General features: G+C 41.7%; 1 protein-coding gene across 1 annotated transcript in view; it reads left to right on the top strand.

The window, feature by feature from the left end:
* The window catches only part of Svep1 (sushi, von Willebrand factor type A, EGF and pentraxin domain containing 1), a 191394-nt gene that overhangs the window by 136029 nt on the left and 32772 nt on the right, over positions 1–22593 (top strand). Inside the window, exons 28-36 of the mRNA XM_060379952.1 lie at positions 259–383; positions 1512–1635; positions 2695–2865; positions 3715–3888; positions 4324–4443; positions 6585–6761; positions 6975–7059; positions 7607–7798; positions 9258–9425. Of these exons, the coding sequence (XP_060235935.1) occupies positions 259–383; positions 1512–1635; positions 2695–2865; positions 3715–3888; positions 4324–4443; positions 6585–6761; positions 6975–7059; positions 7607–7798; positions 9258–9425 (1336 nt within the window). The remainder of the gene's footprint in view (positions 1–258; positions 384–1511; positions 1636–2694; positions 2866–3714; positions 3889–4323; positions 4444–6584; positions 6762–6974; positions 7060–7606; positions 7799–9257; positions 9426–22593) is intronic.

Here is a 22593-nt window from a genome sequence, read left to right as displayed (position 1 = left end):
CAGGGAGCCATGTGTACTATTCACTGGAGACTGGTGGGCTCACCTTCCAACTGCCTTTGATGGTCTACAGAAACTTAATTTTAATCTGTCCTTGTTGCTAATCCGTGCAACAAAGTTACATGGTTCAGCTTGCAATGAGTCTTTCATACATTCACATTAGCTATACTGTCATTAAATTAGCATTTGGAGAGCAGCAAACCGTTAGGGCAGTTTGTCTCTTTATTCTCACTCTCTCCCTCCCTCTCTTTCTCTTTGTAGGTGGTGGTGCATTAGTTCTTGGGCAAGAGCAAGACAAAAAAGGAGAAGGATTCAACCCAGCTGAGTCTTTTGTGGGCTCCATAAGCCAGCTCAACCTCTGGGACTATGTCCTGTCTCCACAGCAGGTCAATTCCATTTTCAGTGTATGACAGTAATGAGATACAAAGGTACAAACCTAGTTAAACAGCCTAATGATGATGTGTCTTATTGTAAACTCCTAATTAGCAGGATTCATCACTGATGAATGGACCATGGATGGCATGGTCTGCTAGGCAAATTTTATCTACAGTGATTTCCATTGATGATCTTTTTGGTTGCTCAGTGATGTTCTGACATTAAGTGGAAATGAGTATTCTGTAAAAATGTCATAATTTCTGAGTTGGTAAGAATCATAGAGAGTCCTACTTCAGATTTCTCTGGCTAAACTTAAAATGGTGTGAGAACATCCATAGACAGAAACAGATAGCCTTGTGTTTCAAGCAGGCTTGTGTCCAACAACCTGAGATCCAACCCCAGGTTAACTACAGTATTTCTGAGATGGTTTCAATCGTGCTGCTCCATTTCTTTAAGCTTCATTTTTCTTAACTATAAAGTAAAGAGGAAGACATCTACATAACAGAGTTCTGGTAACATTAGCCAAAAGGCCGTGTACACATTTGTGAGATTGTTTGCCCTGTGGAGATGGCTTGATAAATATTCATTCTCAAAATCTTACTGACAGATGGGGCTGGAGAAGTAGCTCCGTGGTTTAGAACACTTGCTGCTCTTGCAAAAGACCCAAGTTCAGTTCCCAGAACTCCTAGAGGCAGTTCACAACTCCCTATAACTCCAGCTCCAGAAGCTATGATGCCCTCTTCTGGCCACTTCAAGCATCTGAACACAGGTGGCATGCACACACACACACACACACACACACACACACACACACACACACAGCTTAAGTAATATATTCTGGGGAAAAATTACACCATAACAAACCTTAACATCTAGACAAGGAACTCTATGAAAAGAATTTCAAAATTTCAGGCAACCTTGGGTCTTTTAAGTGGGAGAAATACTAGGGAGAACTAATGATGGGAATTGGAAAAAGGAAGAAAATTCCCTGTTGCCTATGCAGTCATAGAATGATTGTAAAAATATGCTTCCCTTCACCTCTGCCACAACAATCTGTTGCTGACTCAGCAGGCTTAAGTATGATGTGCACACTCCATCTTAGTAGAAGGTTTATCTAAAAGCATACTTTAAACTCGTAGGTGAAGTCACTGGCCAGCTCCTGCCCACAGGAACTCAGTCGGGGGAACGTATTAGCATGGCCAGATTTCTTGTCCGGAATCACAGGGAAGGTGAAGGTTGATTCCAGCAGCATATTCTGTTCTGGTGAGTATTTCTCTCTTATTCCGTGTCTTGATTCTTCTGGAATGTTTTGTTGAATGCATACAATTCAGAATTCTCTTATGGTCTCATCAAGAAACATGCCAATCTGCCCCTTAACTAGGATTCACATCTACCTTATGTCTATCCAAAGGGTGTTTTGAAAATTGAAATTCTTTCCGTATAGCAGATGCAAAGTAGTTAGGTAGGATATTTGGATAAAGATAAAATTAAATTAAAAATACGAGTGGAAGGCCCTGGATTTGTTTTCTTTGTATTTTTTTCTAGGTTTTTAAATTTTATTTTTATATGCCTGTTTTGCCTGCACATATGTCTGTACCACATCGGTGCCCGGTACCCTTGAAGGCCAGATGGGGAGATCTCCTGGAACTGGAATTAAGGATGATTGTGATCCTCAGTGTGGGTCCTGGGAATTGAACCTGGGTTTTCTGCAAGATAACCACCAAATACCCGATTTTGCTCATAACATCACCAAATTCCCATGCTCCATTTTGAGATGAGGTTACTTTTGTGGAACAGATAAAAACATTGACTGTTCCCACCTACACACAGAATGTTCACTCTGGAAAATAGAAACTATTTCCTAAAATCAGTACATTTAAATGAATTCTTAAAATGTTGTGGAATTCAAGACTTAAGAAAATTTACAAGAATAGTGCACTACTACACCCCAAATGTCATTTGTTCCTTTTTAAATATCTGCAAGGCAGTGGTGCTGCATGCCTCTAATCCCAGTACTTGGGAGGCAGAATTCAAGGCAGACAGCTAGGGCTACACAGAGAAACCCTGTCTCAAGAAAATATCCTTTAAAAATACCTAACAATTTTTATTTTGGGTAAAAAATAAAGGAGAATTGCTTGATTACACACATAAGAATTTTTTTTTTCTTTATCATTTCGCTTGTCAAGACTGGGGTATGTGGTAACTTGGTTTAACACAACAACACCAGCCACTGATGGTACAATTGAGAATTTGAGTCCCTTCGCTCCATGGCCCCAGTGCTGTGTTGCTGACATGCTCTGTGCCTGTGCTCTTTGCCCTCAGATTGCCCGTCTTTAGAAGGATCCGTGCCTCACCTGAGAACTGCATCAGGGGATCGAAAGCCAGGCTCCAAAGTCAGCGTGTTCTGTGATCCGGGCTTCCAGATGGTCGGGAATCCTGTACAGTACTGTTTGAACCAAGGGCAGTGGTCACAGCCACTCCCTCACTGTGAACGTGAGCAGCCTTTGTCCAACTCACTTGCTGGCTCCAGACAGTTATGGCACCCATATGAGCACTTGGAGAATGCTAGATAAATGCTCCTGATAAATGTGCCGAGTGGTGGCAAGGAACTAGAGTTAAGTGAAGCCAGGACCTTGTAGGGCAGGGAGCCACCCCAGAGTGTGCCATTGCTGGATGAGCAAAGAGGAACAAGAGGTGTCTTGAGCTGAGTGAGTATCTCCACTCACTCATTGACTCAGCAAGCTTTAAAATACTGCCCTTAGCTACACGTTGACACAGGTTCGAGAGATGCCAGCCGTGTTCTTGTGTTTACATTATGGCAGAAGAGATGGGGGGTAAAGTGCATATAATAATCTTTATTTACAAAACACAACAATGATAAAGGCCAGGAAACTAAGCAAGCGGTAGGTGGATGAAGTGGGGAGATTTGTTATCCAAGATTACCGTAATAAATACAGAATATCAGTTACCACCTGACACAGCATCCATTTAATCTTGTCTGTCCACCTTGCTAGACAGGAAGCACCACAAAGCAGGAGTCCCACCTATTTGGTCCACTGCTCTAAACCCAGAACCTAAAGCAGTGCCTAAAGGGTAGAAAGAGCGCCATGTTTTTGTTTTTGAATGAATGAATGAACTGCGTGCCTACTGTGAACTAGACACCATGCTACATGCTGAGAGCACATGTGTGGCAAGCAATGTAGAGCACTCCTACAATGTTTGTATACAGTAGGAAAAAAGTAGCTACCGAAGGCAACCACCATGGAACCAGGTCCACGCAAATAAGATGTCCTTTGAGCGCTTTGTTCCAGCTGCACTTGTGTTCTTCCGGCCCCACTCCAGGCATTCGCTGCGGGCTGCCCCCAGCCTTGGAGAATGGCTTCTACTCAGCTGAGGACTTCCATGCCGGCAGCACCGTGACCTATCAGTGCAACAATGGCTACTACTTGTTGGGTGATTCCAGGATGTTCTGTACGGACAACGGGAGCTGGAATGGCATTTCTCCTTCGTGTCTAGGTGAGAGAAACTCTGGCAACTGCTGTGTGGATTCACTCATGTTCTTTGGAAAACATTGACCACAAATCCCAAGGCTCTCCCAGCATCCCTTTGCTAACTCTCCCTCATCTCAGTAAGCCCTCGCCAAGGGGTAATGGCGAAGCAGCTGCTGCTTCCCAGAGGAGCCAAAACCGCCCCCTCGTCTTTAGTCAAGTTCAGTATTAAGACCGTGGCTCCATCGCTGTTCTTTTACCCATCCCGTGGGGTAGTCGTAGATTTTCATTGTAGATTTTATTTTTATGGCTCATCTGCACAATGTTTTCACTTTAAATTTCCTTAAAAATGCTTAGAGTTCTGTATGTTCAGTGATAAGTAACAACCTATAAGCAAAAACAAGTATTTGACACCCAAGGCAAGTGAGTCGGCGGGACTGTTGGTAAGCTGTCTTCGTTTCAGATGTCGATGAGTGTGCTGTCGGGTCCGACTGCAGTGAGCACGCCTCTTGCCTGAACACCAATGGATCCTACACATGCTCGTGCAACCCGCCGCACACGGGAGATGGGAAGCACTGCGCAGGTATAGACGGCCGTCTCTCGGTTGCATTGTAAGGGTATGATATTTAAAAACTAACATAGGGGTTTCATGCTCAAAGGCCAAAGGGATAGGTGAGGAAGAACATATCGTCTTAATTAGCATGGAATTTGGCCTGACTTCCCACTTTCTGGAGCACAATTGATAACAATGACAATAGAGTCAGAAATACCATGTGGCCTCATGGGCTCAAACAGAGCGAGGAAGGTGCTTTTCGGGGCTTCACCATCAATCTCTTTCCCTTGCCTCAGTCACACAGAATTTTGTCTTTTTGGAAGAAGTTGAGATCTCACCTCCCCGCATATCCCTCCTCTGTGGTAGCTCTGGCAATGCTGGCTGAACTCACTAAGGTCTTCCTAAATCTGTTACAAGTATGTCTGCCAGAGCTCAGTGAGAAGGAAAGTAAAGAGGGATTAAAGACTGAGTCCAAACTTCAGGCTGTGGACCACAAAGTAAAGTGATACCGTCTGAAACAGACAGTTAGATAAGGTAGGGATTCTGTTTCAGGGGTGGGCAGGAGAGGAGGGGGCAGTGAATAGTAGCAACAACAAAAACAGTGTGCCAGTGAGTCACACAATAGCTATAGAAATGTAAACTAGGGTACACAAATGTCTTCTTGGTTACAGAAAAAGCTGAATATCTACATTCCTGTCATATTATTCTCCACATGAAAAGATTCAAGTGCTATCTCTGTACTATCTGAGAGCACAATGCAAAAGGTTACAAGGACAATTTCATATTTAGATGCATTTTCTATCATGAAAAGATGAGTTTTAAAAAAGGAATAAAACATAAGAACATTATAACAATATTTCCACTCAAAGAGAGGGAAAATAATCCTGAAAATGTAGAATGTTGTCCTGAAAGTGAGTTAAGACAGGAACCAGGAAACAGTTTTAAAAGGTGTCTTAGGCCTGATGAAAAGCAAAGACTCATTTATTATAATTTCATGTCTCAAAAGAATTTCAGAAGACAACTTTAATTTCTTTTTTGTAATTCATCTTACAGATTTTTTATAACTTTTTCCTGTGTTTCAATTAGATAATATCTGCTATGTAAAATACTAAGTGTTTGGACATCAGTTTTTCTACTTATTTATAGCTATTTTCCCAAATCTAATCCTACAATTACATTTACCTTTTATTCCTTCACAGTCCTTAAAAGGCTGAGGTATAGTAAATTGTTCTAGTAAGATACTAGAGCAATTGTGGGCCATACTCTGTGCTAGGTGTCTATTGCTATTAAGAAAATAAACAAATCTTTGATTTCCATAACCTGATGATCTTGAAAAAGAGTAAATCCACACATCCTCCACCCACCCCTCAGCTTTCTGTTACTTGTGGGAAGGTCAGAGGACAATTTGCAAGTCTTTCCTTCTACCATGTGGGTCACAGGGATCGAACTCGGGTCATCAGGCTTGGCAGCAATCAGGATTGTGCAATTGTTACATCAGCTTGAAAGCAAACTGGTCACTGTTTGTAACTGTGTCAGAGGTTGAGGTGAGGTGGGGGAGCCTTCTGAGACACGCGCTCACGGCACCTCTGCTTCCCCATTAGATAACTACCTTCACAGCCACATAAAATTTCCGTATTATTGTTTAGAAGCTAACAAAAAGGGTTGGCAGTTACTTAAAGGTATGTCCTGCTCTATCACAGACTTAAATTCAGATCCCAGCACCCACCTTGGTCAGTTCTCAATTGCCTGTAACCCCAGCTCCAATGAATCTGGTGCCCTCTTCTGGTTCCTATGGGCACCTGCATACACACACACACACACACACACACACACACACAACTTGGGCTGGATAGATGGCTAAGTTAGGAGCACACTGGTCTTGCAGAGGACGTGAGTCTGATTCCCAGCACCCACACTGGGCAGCTCACAACTACCGCTAAATACAACATCAAGGGGGTCCAAGTGTTAATGTTTAAGTGCTTATTGAATGTATTTCCTGTGCTTATTGAATGTATTTCCCGGCTAATGTCCAGCAAGCCTGTGTGCCTCTCCCCTCGAAAGCCTCTGTCCCGTGTTTATAGTTGCCGTCACTGCTCTAGACTTCTTTTGCTTTGAGACTATGTATGGCTGTGTGAGCACAACTCATTATTCCACAAAAACTTTCCTTTAAGAACCTGTAAGGTGTAAAGCTCCAGAAAATCCAGAAAATGGCCACTCTTCGGGTGAAATTTATACCGTGGGTGCCGAAGTCACATTTTCCTGTGAGGAAGGGCACCAGCTGGTGGGAGTGAACAAGATCACATGTTTGGAGACCGGCGAGTGGGATCACCTCAGACCATCCTGCGAAGGTACGCTGAGAAAACGGCCGTGATAACTAGATTGGGAATTCTAGAATCATAAAACGATTGTCATGGCATGTCAGAGCGTGCAGGCTCTGTTCTGAAAGCCAGGTACTGGGCTCAAGTCAAAACGTGGAAAGGGGATAAAACCCGGAAGCCCTGAGCTTTCAGGGGGCTTTGCAAAGTCTCAGAACACCACGCTTTTTGTTTCCTTCTTTGCAGCCATTTCCTGTGGTGCGCCAGCTGCTCCTGAAAATGGTGGTGTCGACGGCTCAGTGTTTACATATGGCAGTAAGGTGACGTACAGGTAAGTGTCTGACTTGAAAGGTGTAATACAATTGTTAATGGCATGTCAGCAGTGGCAGAATACCAGGGGGAAAGGAGACAATCCCAGAGGGTTTTTATAAAGATGTGTTTGTTTGTTTGTTTGTTTGTTTGTTAATTTATGTGTCTGTGTGAGTGTATACCATGGATTTTCCCATGGAGGCCAGAAGAGGGTGTCAGATCTCCTGGAGCTGTAGATACAGTTTATGGGCTGAGGATGCAGATACTGAAAACCAATATTTGGTCCTCCGTAAGAGGACTACTCCGTAAGAGCAGTGTGCTCTCTTAACTGCTGAGCCATTTTTCCTGCCTCCCCAGACAGCAAAAAGACACTGTCTCAAACAAGACAGAAGGCAAGGACCAACACCTGAGGTTATCCTTCAGCCTTCCAGTGCACAACATGGTATGTGCATGGCTGTACTCACACATATGAACCGAAGCTCATACACACACATCATACACTCACACAATTTTTAAAGTGTGCAAAACGAAGCTACCTATATTCAATCATTTTCCTCTGTCTCTTCCAGGTGTGATAAAGGATATACTCTGGCTGGGGATGAAGAGTCCACATGCCTTGCCAGTGGTTCATGGAGTCATTCCTCTCCTGTGTGTGAACTGGTGAAGTGTTCCCATCCTGAGAACATAAATAACGGGAAATACATCTTAAGTGGGCTCACCTACCTTTCAATTGCATCGTATTCCTGTGAGAACGGATACAGGTAAAGGAGGGGGGACACCTACCCTGCTTCCTGCAGCCTTCTGCTGATCCTAAGCTAGAGTGAATGAACTAGCTGAATTTCCAAGCAATTCTATAAAAGTAGGGATATTCTAAAATTTCTGTGATTTTTGGAGCCTGACTAACAGTAAATGTCAGGGAGATGGTCAATCTGTGACTCAGGAGTCCTCACAGTTCAACTGCTGGAGCATTCAGACCCTACGGAGGAAAGCCAGGTTGGTTTGTGGAGCACAGCATCATACCTGAGGAAATCCCTTCCCACGGATCTTTTTTTATATACACAGCTTATCAAAGTTTAATGTAGCAGTTCATGACATAGTGTAGGAAAAGCATAGAAGGATCTTAATTCTGTAAGAAGTTCACTTTAACGTGTGTGTGTGTGTGTGTGTGTGTGTGTGTGTGTGTTCAAAAGAGGAACAATAGAGAAAATCAGACTGTGCCCCAAAAGGCATTCATTGGGATCTAAAGTGAAACAGATCTGGTGGATAGGACATAAAGAACCAAAGGTCAGCGAGAGGGCTCAAAGGATCAAGGTCCTTGCATCTAAGCCTGGTGATATGAGTTTGATCTCTGGGACCCACAAGATGGGAGGAAAGAACTGACTCTGTCAGGTTGTTCTCTGACCTCAACACGCTCCTAAGCATATAAATAAATGATATTTTAAGAAAAAAAAAGTGAAGATATGAGAACCATGGTGGGTAAGCCATGACGTGGGACGCAGGGTTTGTCAAGTCAGCAGCGTGGTGAGCGACCAGACTCCCAGGTCCTGGAAGGACACTGCCTTTGACCTTGGTGATTCTGATCACCTGTCTGTTCGTGTGTCTGCCTTCCAGTTGGAGAATAATTGCTCTATTAACCTCAGTATTCTGCCAGTCAGAAGCTCTGGAGTTCCCCCTTTACCAATAAACACATTAGACTTGAATTTTCCACCAAGTGGTATAGTTTCTCTACCCATTCATTATTTTATTTTTTCATTCCATCATTCTTTTATGCTTTTATTGTCATAGGTTTCATCTTTATATATTGTGTTCTTTTTTATATAATTTTTTTTCTTATCAGTTACATCTTATTAACTCTGTATCCCAGCTGTATCCCACTCCCTCATTCCCTCCTACTGAAGGCATCTGAAAGACTCTAACTAGCAGTGTTTTCAAAGCAGATACAAAGACTCATAACCAAACCTTCGGCAGAGTACAGGGAATCATATGAGAGTTAGTATGATGGGGAAAGGATAGGAGCTCCACAAGGACCATTCATTATTTTAATGCTCCGACCAATGTAAATCTGTTATGTCCCTACGGAGCAATACAATGTGAAGAATTGTTATTTTGTGCACTAAATCTCAACGTGCAGCTTGTATTTTTTTCCAAATTTTATTTTTCCACAGCAGTAAACAATCACCCAATGAGAGAAATGACCTGAGCCCTGTTCATATCTGTTAGCTTACAGGGCCCAACCCTTATTGAATGCACAGCTTCTGGCAGCTGGGACAGAGCGCCACCTAGTTGTCACCTGGTGTCCTGCGGAGAGCCCCCAGTAGTCAGAGATGCTGTCATCACTGGGAGCAACTTCACTTTTGGAAACATGGTCACTTACACGTGCAAAGAGGGGTAAGTAAAGCCTTTGAGGAGAGGAGCATGCAGCATCAAGGACAGAAAACGAAACTTCCTGACAGCCAAACCAGAGAGCTTCCTGCTCTCGTTTTCTGAGAGCAGAGAGGAGGCACGCTTCCCTAGAGCAATGCAGTGCAAAATATCTTTATACTTTAACCAAGAATGTGGACAAGCCATTGAAGCAGGCATGTATCTGTCTATCGCCCACAAAAGCCAAGATTTGCAATCACAATATAAGGATGATAAGTATCATCATCATCATCATTATTATTATAATTATTATTATTATTAGATTCAGGTTTCTCATGTTGATGATGTTACTTTGTTGAAAGATGATATTTGGCCCAGCAAGAAACACGTTTTGAAGGGCTTTAACTTGAGGCCCTACTTGATGGCAGCCAGGAGAACCCTGTGAGGCACAGAGATGGAAGGGGTACCTGTGATGGCCTGTTCGGGGTCTCAGGCTGTCAAGGCAGTGCCTGTGGTTAAACCTCAGGAGGTCTGACTCACCTTCCACTGTGGGCACTGTGCTTCTTCTCTGTCTACGCTTTCTTGCAAAATATTTTCATCCTCCCTGGTGTTTGCACACTCAGGGATGTCAGCAGCCACGCTCTCTGGAATTCTGCCTCAGCCTGTGCCCTTGGGGAAGCAGCATGTCCTAGGCGTTCTTGAATGACCTTCAAGGGCAGTGTGGTTCTCAACCTTCCTCATGCTACAAACCTTTATTACAGTTCCTCATGTTGTGGTGACCCCAGCCATAAAATTATTTTCATTGCTACTTCATAACTATAATTTTGCCTTATGAATGTTATTGTAGATATCTGTGTTTTATAATGGTCTTAGGTGACCCCTGCGAAAGGGTCATTCAACCTCCAGAGGTGTCTCGATCCACAGGTTGAGAACCACTGTCTAGGTCGCCATAGTTCAATAGAGGCTGATATTTGTGAGTGTCATGACAGAACAAAGACTATGATGAATGGCTTAACTGGGGAGGGGGAATCAGTGGAGCCAACAGCGGAGCCTCAACTGCCAGGCTGAGAACATGTAGGCTCTGAGCTGTCAGGGAGGACGTGTTCCATGTCACCAGTGCAGACTCTGTCACCAGCATGTGGTGACATGTTCTTGACGAGATCTTGAGCCTCGAACACTGACATAAGAACTTTCTGAAATCCTAAAATTAAACAACAAAACCAATACAGCAAAATGCAAACACTGTAGAGGGCCCCATGTGTCTCCACACACGCATTTTGTGCTGTTCATCTGAAGTTCTAAATATCTGTCTCCTCAAGCGTTTGTCATTTCGTCTTGGAGAAAGCATTTAAAATCCTTGCTTCCAGCTTACTGAAATGTGTGACACATGCTGGTCACCTTCGAGTTTGCTTCTGTTCCTATCTGATGGTAGCTTATCAACCTTTCCTAAGCCTCCCATCCCCCACACTCACTGCCTCTAGCAACCACTGTTTTACTCTAAACCCCCATAAGAGCAATCTCTTCAATGCTGAATTATCATCAGCGAACAAGAGATCTCTAATATTAAATGTCAGTGCAGGGCTGGAGAGAGAAAGGGTGGCATTGGGAGGGGAAGAGAAAGGTACAGGGGAAATACAAAGTGAATAAACTGTAATTAATAAAAAATAATAATAATGAAAAAGAGAAGGAAGTATGACTGAAAAAAAAAAACAGATGCTGAGGCTCACAGCCAAACTTTGGGCAGAGTGCAGGGAATCTTGTGACAGAAGAGGGAGATAGAAAGACCTGGAGGGGACAGGAGGTCCACAAGGAGAGCAACAAAACCAAAATATCTGGGCCCTGATGAGACCTGATAGGCTAGGATCAGATGGAAGGGGAAGAGGACCTCCCCTATCAGTGGACTTGGAGAGGGGCCTGGGAGGAGATGAAGGAGGGAGAGTGGGATTGGAAGGAAATGAAGGAGGGGACTACAGCTGGGATACAAAGTAAATAAACTGTAACTAATGTAAAAATTAAAATATATGGCAAAAACAAAAGAAAAAAAAGCAGACATACTAAATCTGTTAGAAGAAAAAGTGGAGAAGAGCCTTGAATTCATTGGCACAGGAGACAACTTCCTGAAAAGAACACCAACAGCTCAGGCTCTAATATCTACAATTAATAAATGGGACCTCATGAAACTGAAAACTTTCTGTAAAACAAAGGACACTGTCAACAAAACAGACAGCCTACAGACTAGGAAAAAATCTTGACCAACCCTCTATCTGACAGCGGGCTAATATCCAGAATATATAAAGAATTCAAGAAGTTAAATTCAAGAAGCAACAAATCAAGTAATCCAATTTAAAAAAATGGGGTACAAAGCTAAACAGAGACTTCTCTGTAGAGGAATATTGAAGGACAGAGAATCACTTAAAGAAATGTTCAGCATCCTTAGTCATCAGGAAAATGCAAATCAAAACAACCCTGAGATTTCACCTTACACCCATCAGAATGGCTAAGATGAATAACTCAAGTGACAACATATACTGGAGAGGATGTAGAGAAAGGGGAACCCTCCTCCCCTGCTGGTGGGAATATAAACTTGTAAAACCACTTTGGAAATCAATCTGGCACTTTCTCAGACAGTTAGGAATAGTGCCACCTCAAGATACAGCCATACCACTCCTAGGCATATATCCAAAATATGATCAAGTATACAATGAGGACATTTTCTCAGTCATGTTCATAGCAACTTTATTCATAATAGCCAGAATCTGGAAACAACCCATATGTCACTCAACTGAGGAATGGATACAGAAATTGTGGTACATTTACACAATGGAATACTACTCAGCAATTTAAAACAAGGAAATCATGAAATTTGCAGGCAAATGGATGAACTAGACAAGATCATCCTGAGTGAGGAAACAGAAAGACCGGCATGGTATACACTCATGTATAAGCGGACATTAGCCATATTAAACAGGATAGCCATCTACAGACCTAAAGAAGCTAAACACTAAGGAGGACCCAAGGGAGGATGCTTAAATCTCACTCAGAATGACAAACAGGATAGACACCAGAAATGGTGGAAGAAAGGAAACAAGATGGAAGCTTACTATAGAGGGTCCTCTGAATAGATCCACCCAATAGGGGATTGAAGCAGATGCTGAGACTCACAGCCAAACTTTGGACAGAGCACAGGAAGTCTTTTGGAAGGAGAGAAGGGTAGCATTAGAGGGATATGGAGGGGACAGAAGCCCTACAAAGGGGATAGGAGACCAACAAAGCTAAAGGATCTGAGCTCAGGTGGTCCTGCAGAGACTGATGCACCAATGGAGGATCATGCATGGAGAGGACCTAGACCCCCTACTCAGATGTGACTGATTGGCAGCTCAGTATCCATGTGGATCTCTGAGTGAGGGAAAAAGAGGCTGCCTCTGTCATGAACTTGGTTGACTCTCTTTGATCACTCACTGGTGATGCAGCCTTGCCAGGCCATGGAGGAAGAGAATCCAGGCAGTCCTGATGAGACTTAACAAGCTATGGGAAGATAGCAATGGTGGAGAACTCCCCCTTTCCGTGGACTAGGGGAAGGGCAGATGGAGGGAGGGTGGGACTGGCGAAGCTGAAGAGGGGGCTTCCATCGGGATATATAATGAATAAATTGTGAAAAAATTAAATTTAAATTAAATAAAGTAAAATGGACAAATGAAGAGAGGCTGGAAAGACTGTAAGAGCCGGCAAACTAGGAAGCTGGCCATAATAGTGAGTCTCCTAGAAATAACAGGAAGATGCACCCATAATACTTCAACAACGTGGCTGCCCAATCAAGACCTGAACAAGAATGATACCAATAGTCCTGCTAAAACAGAAGGGGGAGTTCTCACAGGGCCTCACCCCCAGAAAAACAACTGCAGGCAATTAAAGAATTCTGAATGAGGGAGAATTAATCTTACCAAGGGATAAGCCCCACTAATTGGTTATCCAACACCAAGTCGTCAGACCCTGAAATCACACATACAAGCAACACATAATGGGCTCGGCAGGTTGTATTTATATATTTGTGCATATGTGTAACAATAATAATTTAAGAAAAGGAGGTCATCCACTTGAGAGAGAACAGGGCAGGGGGATATGAGAAAGACTGGAAAAGAAGGGGGTACATGTTGTAATTACATTTTAATTTTAAAATGATATCTAAATGACTGACACGTAAAGTCTAAAATTTATATGCATTAATGGAGCTTCATATAAAGCTTCTATATATGTGGGCACAGTGTCACACTTCCACCAGGTTAAATATACCTGATGACTCAGATATTTGTAATTTCTTTATGGTGAAAATTTCCAAAATTATTTTTTGTAGCTATTACCTACAGTCTCACCTCTTACTCTGGAGTACCTTTAAGTTAATGCCTTCTAATTAACCTTACCCTGTCACTCCAAATCCCTGCTTTTTCTGGTTTCTGATACCCAGCCATCTACTCTAAACTTCAACAATAGCCATTTTTTTTAAATGAATATGTATACAGTTTTTTTTTTCTAGTACTTCTCATTGATCAGTGCTCTATTCTTACAGCTCTTTGTGTGTGCTGAATCTTGCATGATGGAAAATATGCCTGTTGTACTGGCTGGTTTTATAACTTAACACAAGTTAGTCATCAGAGAGGAGAGAGCCTCAATTAAGAAAATACCTCCACAAGATCAGGCTGTAGACAAACCTGTAAGGTGTTTTCTTGGACATTAGTGACTGATGGGGGAGGGTCCAACCCATTGTGGGTGGTGCCACCTCTGGGATGGTGGTCCCGGGTTCTATAAGAAAGCTAGTGAGTAAGCCATGGAAAGCAAGCAGTAAGCAGCACCCCTCTATGATCTCTGCATTAGCTTTGGCTGCAGGTCCCTGGCGTACTTGAGTTCCTTTTCCTGACTCCCTTTGATGATGAACAGTGATATGGAAGTGTCAGCCAAATAAACCCTTCCCTCCACTACTTTCCTTTGGTTGTCCTGTCTCATCACAGTGGTAATATCCATAGACACCTATGTGTGTCTTGCCATTTCAGATTCTCTCCTGACAGGAAACAGGGCCTACTGTGTCTACAATAATCACTTATGATCTGACTCTAGGTTCTTTTTTCTACCAAATACCCCAGGGTACTCAGCTTCACATTAATTTATTAATTTGAAAGGTTCTGCATACGAAGCAAGTAGTATGAATTCTAAATGAAGTTCAGATCAGGGACATATTTATAGTTAGCAGGGGCCTCGTTTTCCTGCCCAGTATCTCTGAAAACACAGAGATAAAGCAAATTTTTGCAAGAATACCGTGTCAGCAAACATCCTTCTGGGATGTGGATTCCTGCCATACACTCCTATTACTAATTCAATCCAAGGCTGTGTTTCTTTTCCTCTCTAGTTCCTTTCCTTGTCTAATCTAAAGGAAACCACAGCATTCGTTGGCAAGCCTGCTTTTCTGGCTTCAATTTCTGCCTCAAGTTGGGAGTATGGATATTTCCTTTCTGTTTAGCCAAGCTGTGCATTTAAATTGATGTCTGTTATCTCTCATCAAGTATGATAGGGAGGGATTGCAGATTACGTATGGTCAGAAACGGGAATCCATTCTTGTCCTCTTTCTGTCTCTTCTATTTCTGTCTTTCCCCCAGGGGCTTGCTTGTCTGGCACACCCCCCACATCTTGTTATATTAAGAATACCGTCATTGTATCCAAGCCATGACTTCTGGGTAATGTGATGTGCCTTGCTGTCTCTTTCTACATCCTGAGCTGCTCTCAGCCTCATGAACATGTACTTAATCTCCTTTTGAGGCTCAAATCAGCCTTCCCTTTGCCCTCCAGACCATATAAGACACCCAGACCTCCATACATCACGAGCATGCACATGTTCTTACTGTTGTCTCACTGCTGTTATTTTAATATAATATATGATATAGTATTTTATTAGTTCTTTGAGAACTTCAAATGTGCATACAATGTAATTTGATCGTATTCACTCCTCCCCATAACTCTTCTAGGACCCACACCTATTTCCCAAACCCTCCTCCAAACTTCATGGCTTCTGCTCTGTTTTGAGTTCCACCACCCAGTGAATCCAATTTATGCAGCCCATATATACATGAATATGGAGTTGCCCCCATCTACCAGGGACCACAGCCTTAAAGAAAACTGTCTCTCCTTCACTTACCATCTGTCAACTATCAATAGGGATGGATGCTGAACTGTTGTTGCTTGGTTGTTTGATTGGTTTTAACTTTTATCCTGGTAATGAGCTTTGATTGGAGTCTTTCCTTCAAACATGGGAGCAAGACACATCGTCAAGTTTACAATAAGGAGGCAAGAACTTCAAGAGACCAGAGTAGAATAATGAATACCAGGAAAGGAAAGAAGTGAGCAGCTTCATCAAACTCACCATTCCAAATTTGTTTTTTACCCAAACATTTAGTTTTTCTAAATTTTTATCAACACCCTCAAATGCCAGTGGGAGAGTGCTTCAGTTGTTTAGCCAAATATATGTGTGGCCATTTGTTTCTCATTTTTCTTCTCATCCCTATGTTGACATTCATTGGTGTGAAACTCAGAAGTGTGGAAGGATTAATGACACCATTAAAAAAAACCTCATTGAGTTTCCCTCTTTTGATTCTTCCCACATATAAGCTTCTAAATGGAATTATTGGATCTATTAAGACAAGAGCTTTGATCTTCGATTGTTGTTATGAATTAAAACAAGACTAATTACTGATGCTTCTTCACGCTTTCTATTATTCCCATTAATGGGTGGCTTTTGACTTTTAGAAGGGGATCAGGTGCTATTCTCAGGAGCTCACTCATAAAGCTCCGAGGGTGCAGGCTGGTTAGTAAGCTTCCTCTAGGCGTGTGAATCCAACTATTGAAAACTCGCATTGAAAGTATTCTCCAAAGGATTCTTGTGTATTGCTCAAGTCCTAGGGCTACCCTCGATGCTGATGAGCCATTTTGCCTGGAACATGGTGTGTGGGGCTGATTTTTAATAAAAGTATAAAAGATTGCCTGCAAAACCTCTTGAATACAAATACAAAAGGTTACAAAGAGTTTAAGTGAGCACTCCTTCATCTTAGATTGATACTGATCCCAAGCTTTTTATCATATTTTATACTTAGCCCAGTTTCAGATTCTCTCATTTGGTAGCTGGCATGTATAGGCATATGCTATCAACTATAAAATGTTTATCACTCTCTGAATGATCCCCCAACAAACAGTGAGTAAAAGAAATCCCCTAAAATTCTGAATAGACTTTTAGAATTCTGATGAAGTTAATACAAATGATTTGATGTTTTGGTGATTAAACAATGGCGTATAGTTAATTCCCCTGTTATGTCATGTAGAACATACACCCTCCTTTATCACCTTATAATTATGACCTTTTTAAAACATACATCTATCTTTATCATCTAACCTCATCTTCACTGAGCACATCATCTAGCGATGCAAAGCCCTGACACGCTGGCGCTTGGGAAATTACAAGGCCTCCAGAGCTCCATGTTAGGCACAGGGCAGAGACCAAACATGTATCGTATAGCATACTATTGTTGCACTCTGCTTGCCACACTGTGCCACGGGCCATTGCAGACAAGCACTTCACTAGTGCAGCATCGGTGCCCCAAGGAAGCAGCTGGCCCATAGCTGGCCACAAAGAGTCAAGTATGAAGAAATTAGTATTAGCTAAAAGGAATAATGGGAAACAAAGGTCTCAATCCAGACTAGGGAATAATGGAGATTCTTAAAATCGATTTTTTTGTACTTATATATTTTAAAGGTGTGTATTCAGTGGTCATTATCCTTTCAACTAGAGAGTGGTTTGCTGTGATATTTTTTTTCATCAAGGAAGAGTTGTTGGTGGAAAGTTATCAGAGGATCAAGGGTCAGAAACCCAGTCAAGTGCTACCAAATTATATAACATAGTTTTCGTGTTCTCAGGATATAAGGAAGAGTCTAGAGACAGATGCTTCTGCTGCAGGAATAAAGGGAAAACTTTATGTACAATAGATTCCTATATATCATGGCTGTCCAGGTCTGTGCATATGAACTTCAGTAAATAAACTATGCCAGCCACATCAAAAGTTCAGAGACCATGATGACACATGTTTCAAAGTGTGTGCTATTGTGAAGGTTGTAGTCTTTCTAATTTCTTTCTCAGCCCTTTTATCTTTCATACACAGGAGGGCTACTGATTTTTTTTAGTTAATTTTGTATCCAGCCACTTTGCTGAAGGTGTTTATCAGCTGAAGGAGTTCTCTGGTTGAATTTTTGGGATCACTCATCTGTACAATCATATCATCTGCAAAGAGTGATATTTTGACATCTTCCTTTCTGAACTGAATCCCCTTGATCTCCTTTAGTTGTCTTATTGTTCTAGCTAAGACTTCAAGTACTATGTTGAAGAGATATGGAGGGAGTGGACAGCCTTATCTTGTTCCTGATTTGTTTCTCTCCATTTAGTTCAATGTTGGCTATAGGCTTGCTGTATGTTGTCTTTACTATGTTTAGGTATGTGCCTTGTATCCCTGATCTCTCCAAAACTTTAAACATGAATAGGTGTTGGATTTTGTCGAATGCTTTTTCGGCATCTAAGGAGATGATCATGTGATTTTTCTCCTTCAGTTTGTTTATATGGTGTATTACATTGATGGATTTCCATATATTGAGCCAGCCCTGCATACTTGGGATGAAGCCTACTTGGTCATGGTGGATGATATTTTTTATGTGTTCTTGGATGCGGTTTGCAAGTATTTTATTGAGTATTTTTGCATCAATGTTCATAGGTCTGAAGTTCTCTTTTTTTGTTGGCTCTTTGTGAGGTTTAAGTATCAAGGTGACTATGGCTTCATAGAATGAGTTTGGCAATGCTCCTTCTGTTTCTATTTTGTGGAATAGTTTGAAGAGAATTGGAGTTAGCTCTTCTCTGAAAGTCTGGTAGAATTCTGCACTGAAACCATCTGATCCTGGGCTTTTTTTGGATGGGAGATTTTTGATGACTCCTTCTATTTCCTTGGGGGATATAGGAATATTTAATCTATTTACCTGATCTTAATTTAATTTTGGTAAATGGAATCTATCAAGAAAGTTGTCCATTTCATTTAGATTTTCAAATTTTGTGGCATATAGGCTTTTGTAGTAAGATCTAATGATTGTTTGGATTTCCTCAGTGTGAGGCTGTATGGTACTAGGGTTATGTCTGAGGCATTCTGATTTTCCCTTTCAGTCTCTGAGACAACAGGATCTTGAAGGGGTATCTAACATCCACTCTGTCTGTCTTTTTGAATCTACAATGAATAAGGGAATGACAAGAGCCAGCTCTACCTAGCTGAATCCTTGTTAGACATCATATCTGTCGTTATGTTCCCCTTTTCATTTCTGAATTTGCTGATTTGGATAGTTTCCCTCTGACTTTTAGTTTGGCTAACAGTTTGTCTATCTTGCTGATTCTCTCAAAGAACCAGCTTTTGGCCTTTTTGATTCGTTGAATTGTTTTCTTTGTATCTAATTCATTGATTTCAGCCTGAGTTTGATTATTTCCAATCATCTACTCCTCTTGTGTATGTCTGCTTATTTTTTTCCTAGGGCTTTTAGGTGTGCCATTAAGTTGCTCATATGAGATGTCTCAAACTTCTTTCTGGAGGCACTTAGTGCTATGAACTTTCCTCTTAGAATTGCTTTCATTTTGTCCCGTAAGTCTGAGTAAGTTGTGCCTTCATTTTCATTGAATTTTAAGAAGTATCTAGTTTCTTTTTTCATTTCTTCCCTGACCAAGCTCTCATTGAGTAGAGACTTGTTTAGTTTCCATGTGTATGTAGGCTTTTTGTTATTTGTGTTGTTGTTGAGGTCTAGTTATAGGCGATGGTGGTCTGATGGGATACAAATGATTAATTCTAAATTCTTGTATCTGTTGAGGCTTGCTTTGTGACAACTATATGGTCTATTTTGGAAAGGTTCCATGAGGTGCTGAAAAGAAGGTATACTCTTTTGAGTTTGGGTGAAAAGTTCTGTAGATATCTATTAGGTTCGTTTGATTTAGGACCTCTGTAAGTGTCTTTATTTCCCTAGTTAGCTTCTGTCTAGATGATCTGTCCCTTGATGTGAGTGTAGTGTTGAAGTCTTCCACTATTACAGTGTTGGGATCGATGTGTGATTTAAGCTTTAATAATGTTTCATTTACAAATGCAGGTGCTCTTGTATTGGGGGCATAGATGCTCAGGATTATGGCGTCCTCCTGGTGGATTTTTCCTTTGATGAGAATGAAGTGTCCTTCCTTATCTTTTTTGATTTATTTTGGTTGAAAGTATATTTTATTAGGTATTAGGATAACTAGCCCAGCTTGTTTTCTGGGTCCATTTGCTTGAAAAACATTTTCCAGTCCTTCACTCTGAGGTAGTGTTTATCTTTGTTGCATAGGTGTGTTTCTTGGATGCAGCAGAATGTTGGATCCTGTTTCTACACCCATTCTGTTAGTCTATGTCTTTTTATTGGAGAGTTGAGGTGGTTGATGTTGATAGATAATAGTGACCAATGAATGTTTGTTCCTTTTATTGTGGAGTCAGTGTTTTGATGCTTGCTTTCTTTTAATTTTTTGTTGTGAAGTTATTTATATCCTGTGTTTTCTTGAGTGTAATTGATTTCATTGGATTGGAATTTCCCTTCTAGTATCTTCTGTAAGATTGGGTTGCTGTGTAGATATTAAGCTTAGATTTGTCATGAAATATTTTGTTTTCCATCTATGTTGATTGGGGCTTTCCTGGGTATACTAGTCTGGATTGGCATCTGTGGTCTCTTAAAGTCTGCATGACATCTGCTCAGGCCCTTCTGGCTTTCATAGTTTCTGTTTAGAAGTCTGGTGTAATTCTGATAGATCTACCTTTATATGTTACTTGGCCTTTTTTCTTTGCTGCTTTTAATATTTTCCTTTGTTCTGTAGATTTAGTGTTTTTTCTATTATGTGACATGAAGAGTATCTTTTCTGGTCCAGTCTATTTGATGTTCTGTAGGCCTCTTGTATGTTTATGGACATCTCTTTCTTTAAGTTGGGAAATTTTTCTTCTATGATTTCCTTAAAAATATTTTTCTGGACCTTGGAGCCTGGAATCTTCTTTTTCGTCTATTCCTATTATTCTTATTTTTTTCAGTTATATTTTACTTTTTATTAATTACAGTTTATTCACCTTATATTTCACCTGTAGCCCCCTCCCTTATCTGCTCCCAATACCACCCTCCCTCCCTCTTCTCCACCCATGCCCTTCCCCCAGTCCAGTAATAGGGGAGATCTTCCTCCCCTTCCACTGATCCTAGTCTATCAGGTCTCATCAGGAATGGCTGCATTGTCTTCCTCTGTGGCCTGATAAGGCTGCACCGCGGTGAGGGGGAGGTGATCAAAGAGCCAGCCACTGAGTTCATGTCAGAGACAGCCCCTGTTCCTATTATTCTTAGATTTTGTCTTTTCATGGTGTCCTTGATTTCTTGGATGTTTTGTGTTTGGAAATTTTCCAATTTTACTTTTTTGTTGAGAAATGTATCAATTTCTGCAATTGTGTCTTCAGCCTCTGAGATTCTCTTCCATCTTTTGTATTCTGTTGGTAATGCTTACCTTTGTGGTTCCTGATCTTTTCTCTAAGTTCTCCAGCTCCAGGGTTTTCTCTGTTTGTGTTTTCTTTATTGATTCTAATGCTGTTTTTATATCTTGCACCATTTCCTTCATGTGTTCGAATGTGGATTCCTGTCTTTCCATGATGGCCTCTATTTTTTTGTTCGTTTCCTCTCTATATGCCTCTACTTGTGCTTCTACATATGCCTCTGCTTGTTTGGTTCTATTTGCCTGTATTTCTTTGAGAGCTTTGTTTGTTTCCTCTCTATGTGCCTCTAACAACTGGATAAGCATAGACATGAGATCATTTTCCTGTGTTTACAATGAATTAGAATATCCATTGATTTGGGTGATTGCTGGTGAAGCCATGATGTTCTGATTTTTGTTGGATGTGTTCTTACGTTAACCTCTAGCCATCTGCTTATCTGTAATTTTCATTGTTTGTTCCTGGATTGTGTACTTCAGACTGGGTCCATCTACCTCTAGTGTCCGGCATATTCTTCAGAAGATGAGAGAGGTCCACTGATTTGAGAGTGTATGTTGGTGTTTCAGCTGTAGCTAAGGGAGGAAGGTCATAGGTGCATGTGTGCAAGTGCAGGTGTGTGCATGGAAGTGTTCCTTGAATGACAGGGTGCTAGAACAGGTAGATCCCTGGAAGAGTGAAGCTTAACTGTGGGGGGTGGGGTGCTGGTGCTGTTTGCAGGCACCATGCACAGGTGCCATGAATACCTCAGTGACCTACAAGCCTGTCATACTGTGCTCCTAGTATTTGGATCTGTCTGGGCTCCAGGAATTTTTTGCCTGGACGCCACTGGTAGACCCACAGAACAGGGCCTTCAATTTTGAGAATGATGACCCAAGGATCCCTATGTTGCCCACAGTGGGGGTATAGGTGGGAGGGACCCTGGATCTGGCGCTCTGCATGCACTCACTTGAAGACACACTCACTCTCACATAGGCCTAATCGGAAAACACAGGGGATCCTCCTGTTCTCTACTCTCAGATTTGGGCCTGTAGGGGCAAATGGGAGTGTAGGAGATCTGTCAGCTCAATGATATCCACTGTTTGGCCACTGGATTTTGGGCAGCCACCTCTGCTGTCTCAGTCATCGAGCACAGAGGTCCTGCTTGGGGCAACCACTGCCTCGTCTTCCAAGTAGGGAGGCCCATGCTTGGGGCAAGTGGAAGTGCAGGGGGTTGAATATTTGACACCCTCAACCCCCAGAGACAGCCGTGGGTGACCTGGATCTAAACTTTCCCAACTCACAGGTTCTCCCCTCTCATCCAGAAAGCCTCAATGTTGATGTTCTGGCCTCAGCTGCCCCTCCACTCACCCATTTTGGAGTTTCAGATCCTGTGCCCCTCAGATACAGTGCACACTCGTCACCACCATCTTGTATCTCCATCATTAGAGATTTTTAAATAGGAAAAGTCTTAAAACTATTTTCTTTTTGATATAAGCATTAAAATCATTTGATCAATAAACTCAATACTCAATTTCTAAATATTATTTTCAGAAACAAACAATAAAATCAAAGTTAGTGTTGGAAAGATTAAAAAGAAAAGAGAAGATTCAATGCCTTTTCTC

The sequence above is a fragment of the Meriones unguiculatus genome, chromosome 3 (genome assembly GCF_030254825.1).
Source record: "Meriones unguiculatus strain TT.TT164.6M chromosome 3, Bangor_MerUng_6.1, whole genome shotgun sequence".
Lineage (NCBI taxonomy): Eukaryota > Metazoa > Chordata > Mammalia > Rodentia > Muridae > Meriones > Meriones unguiculatus.
This window is presented reverse-complemented; position numbering and strand designations above follow the sequence as displayed.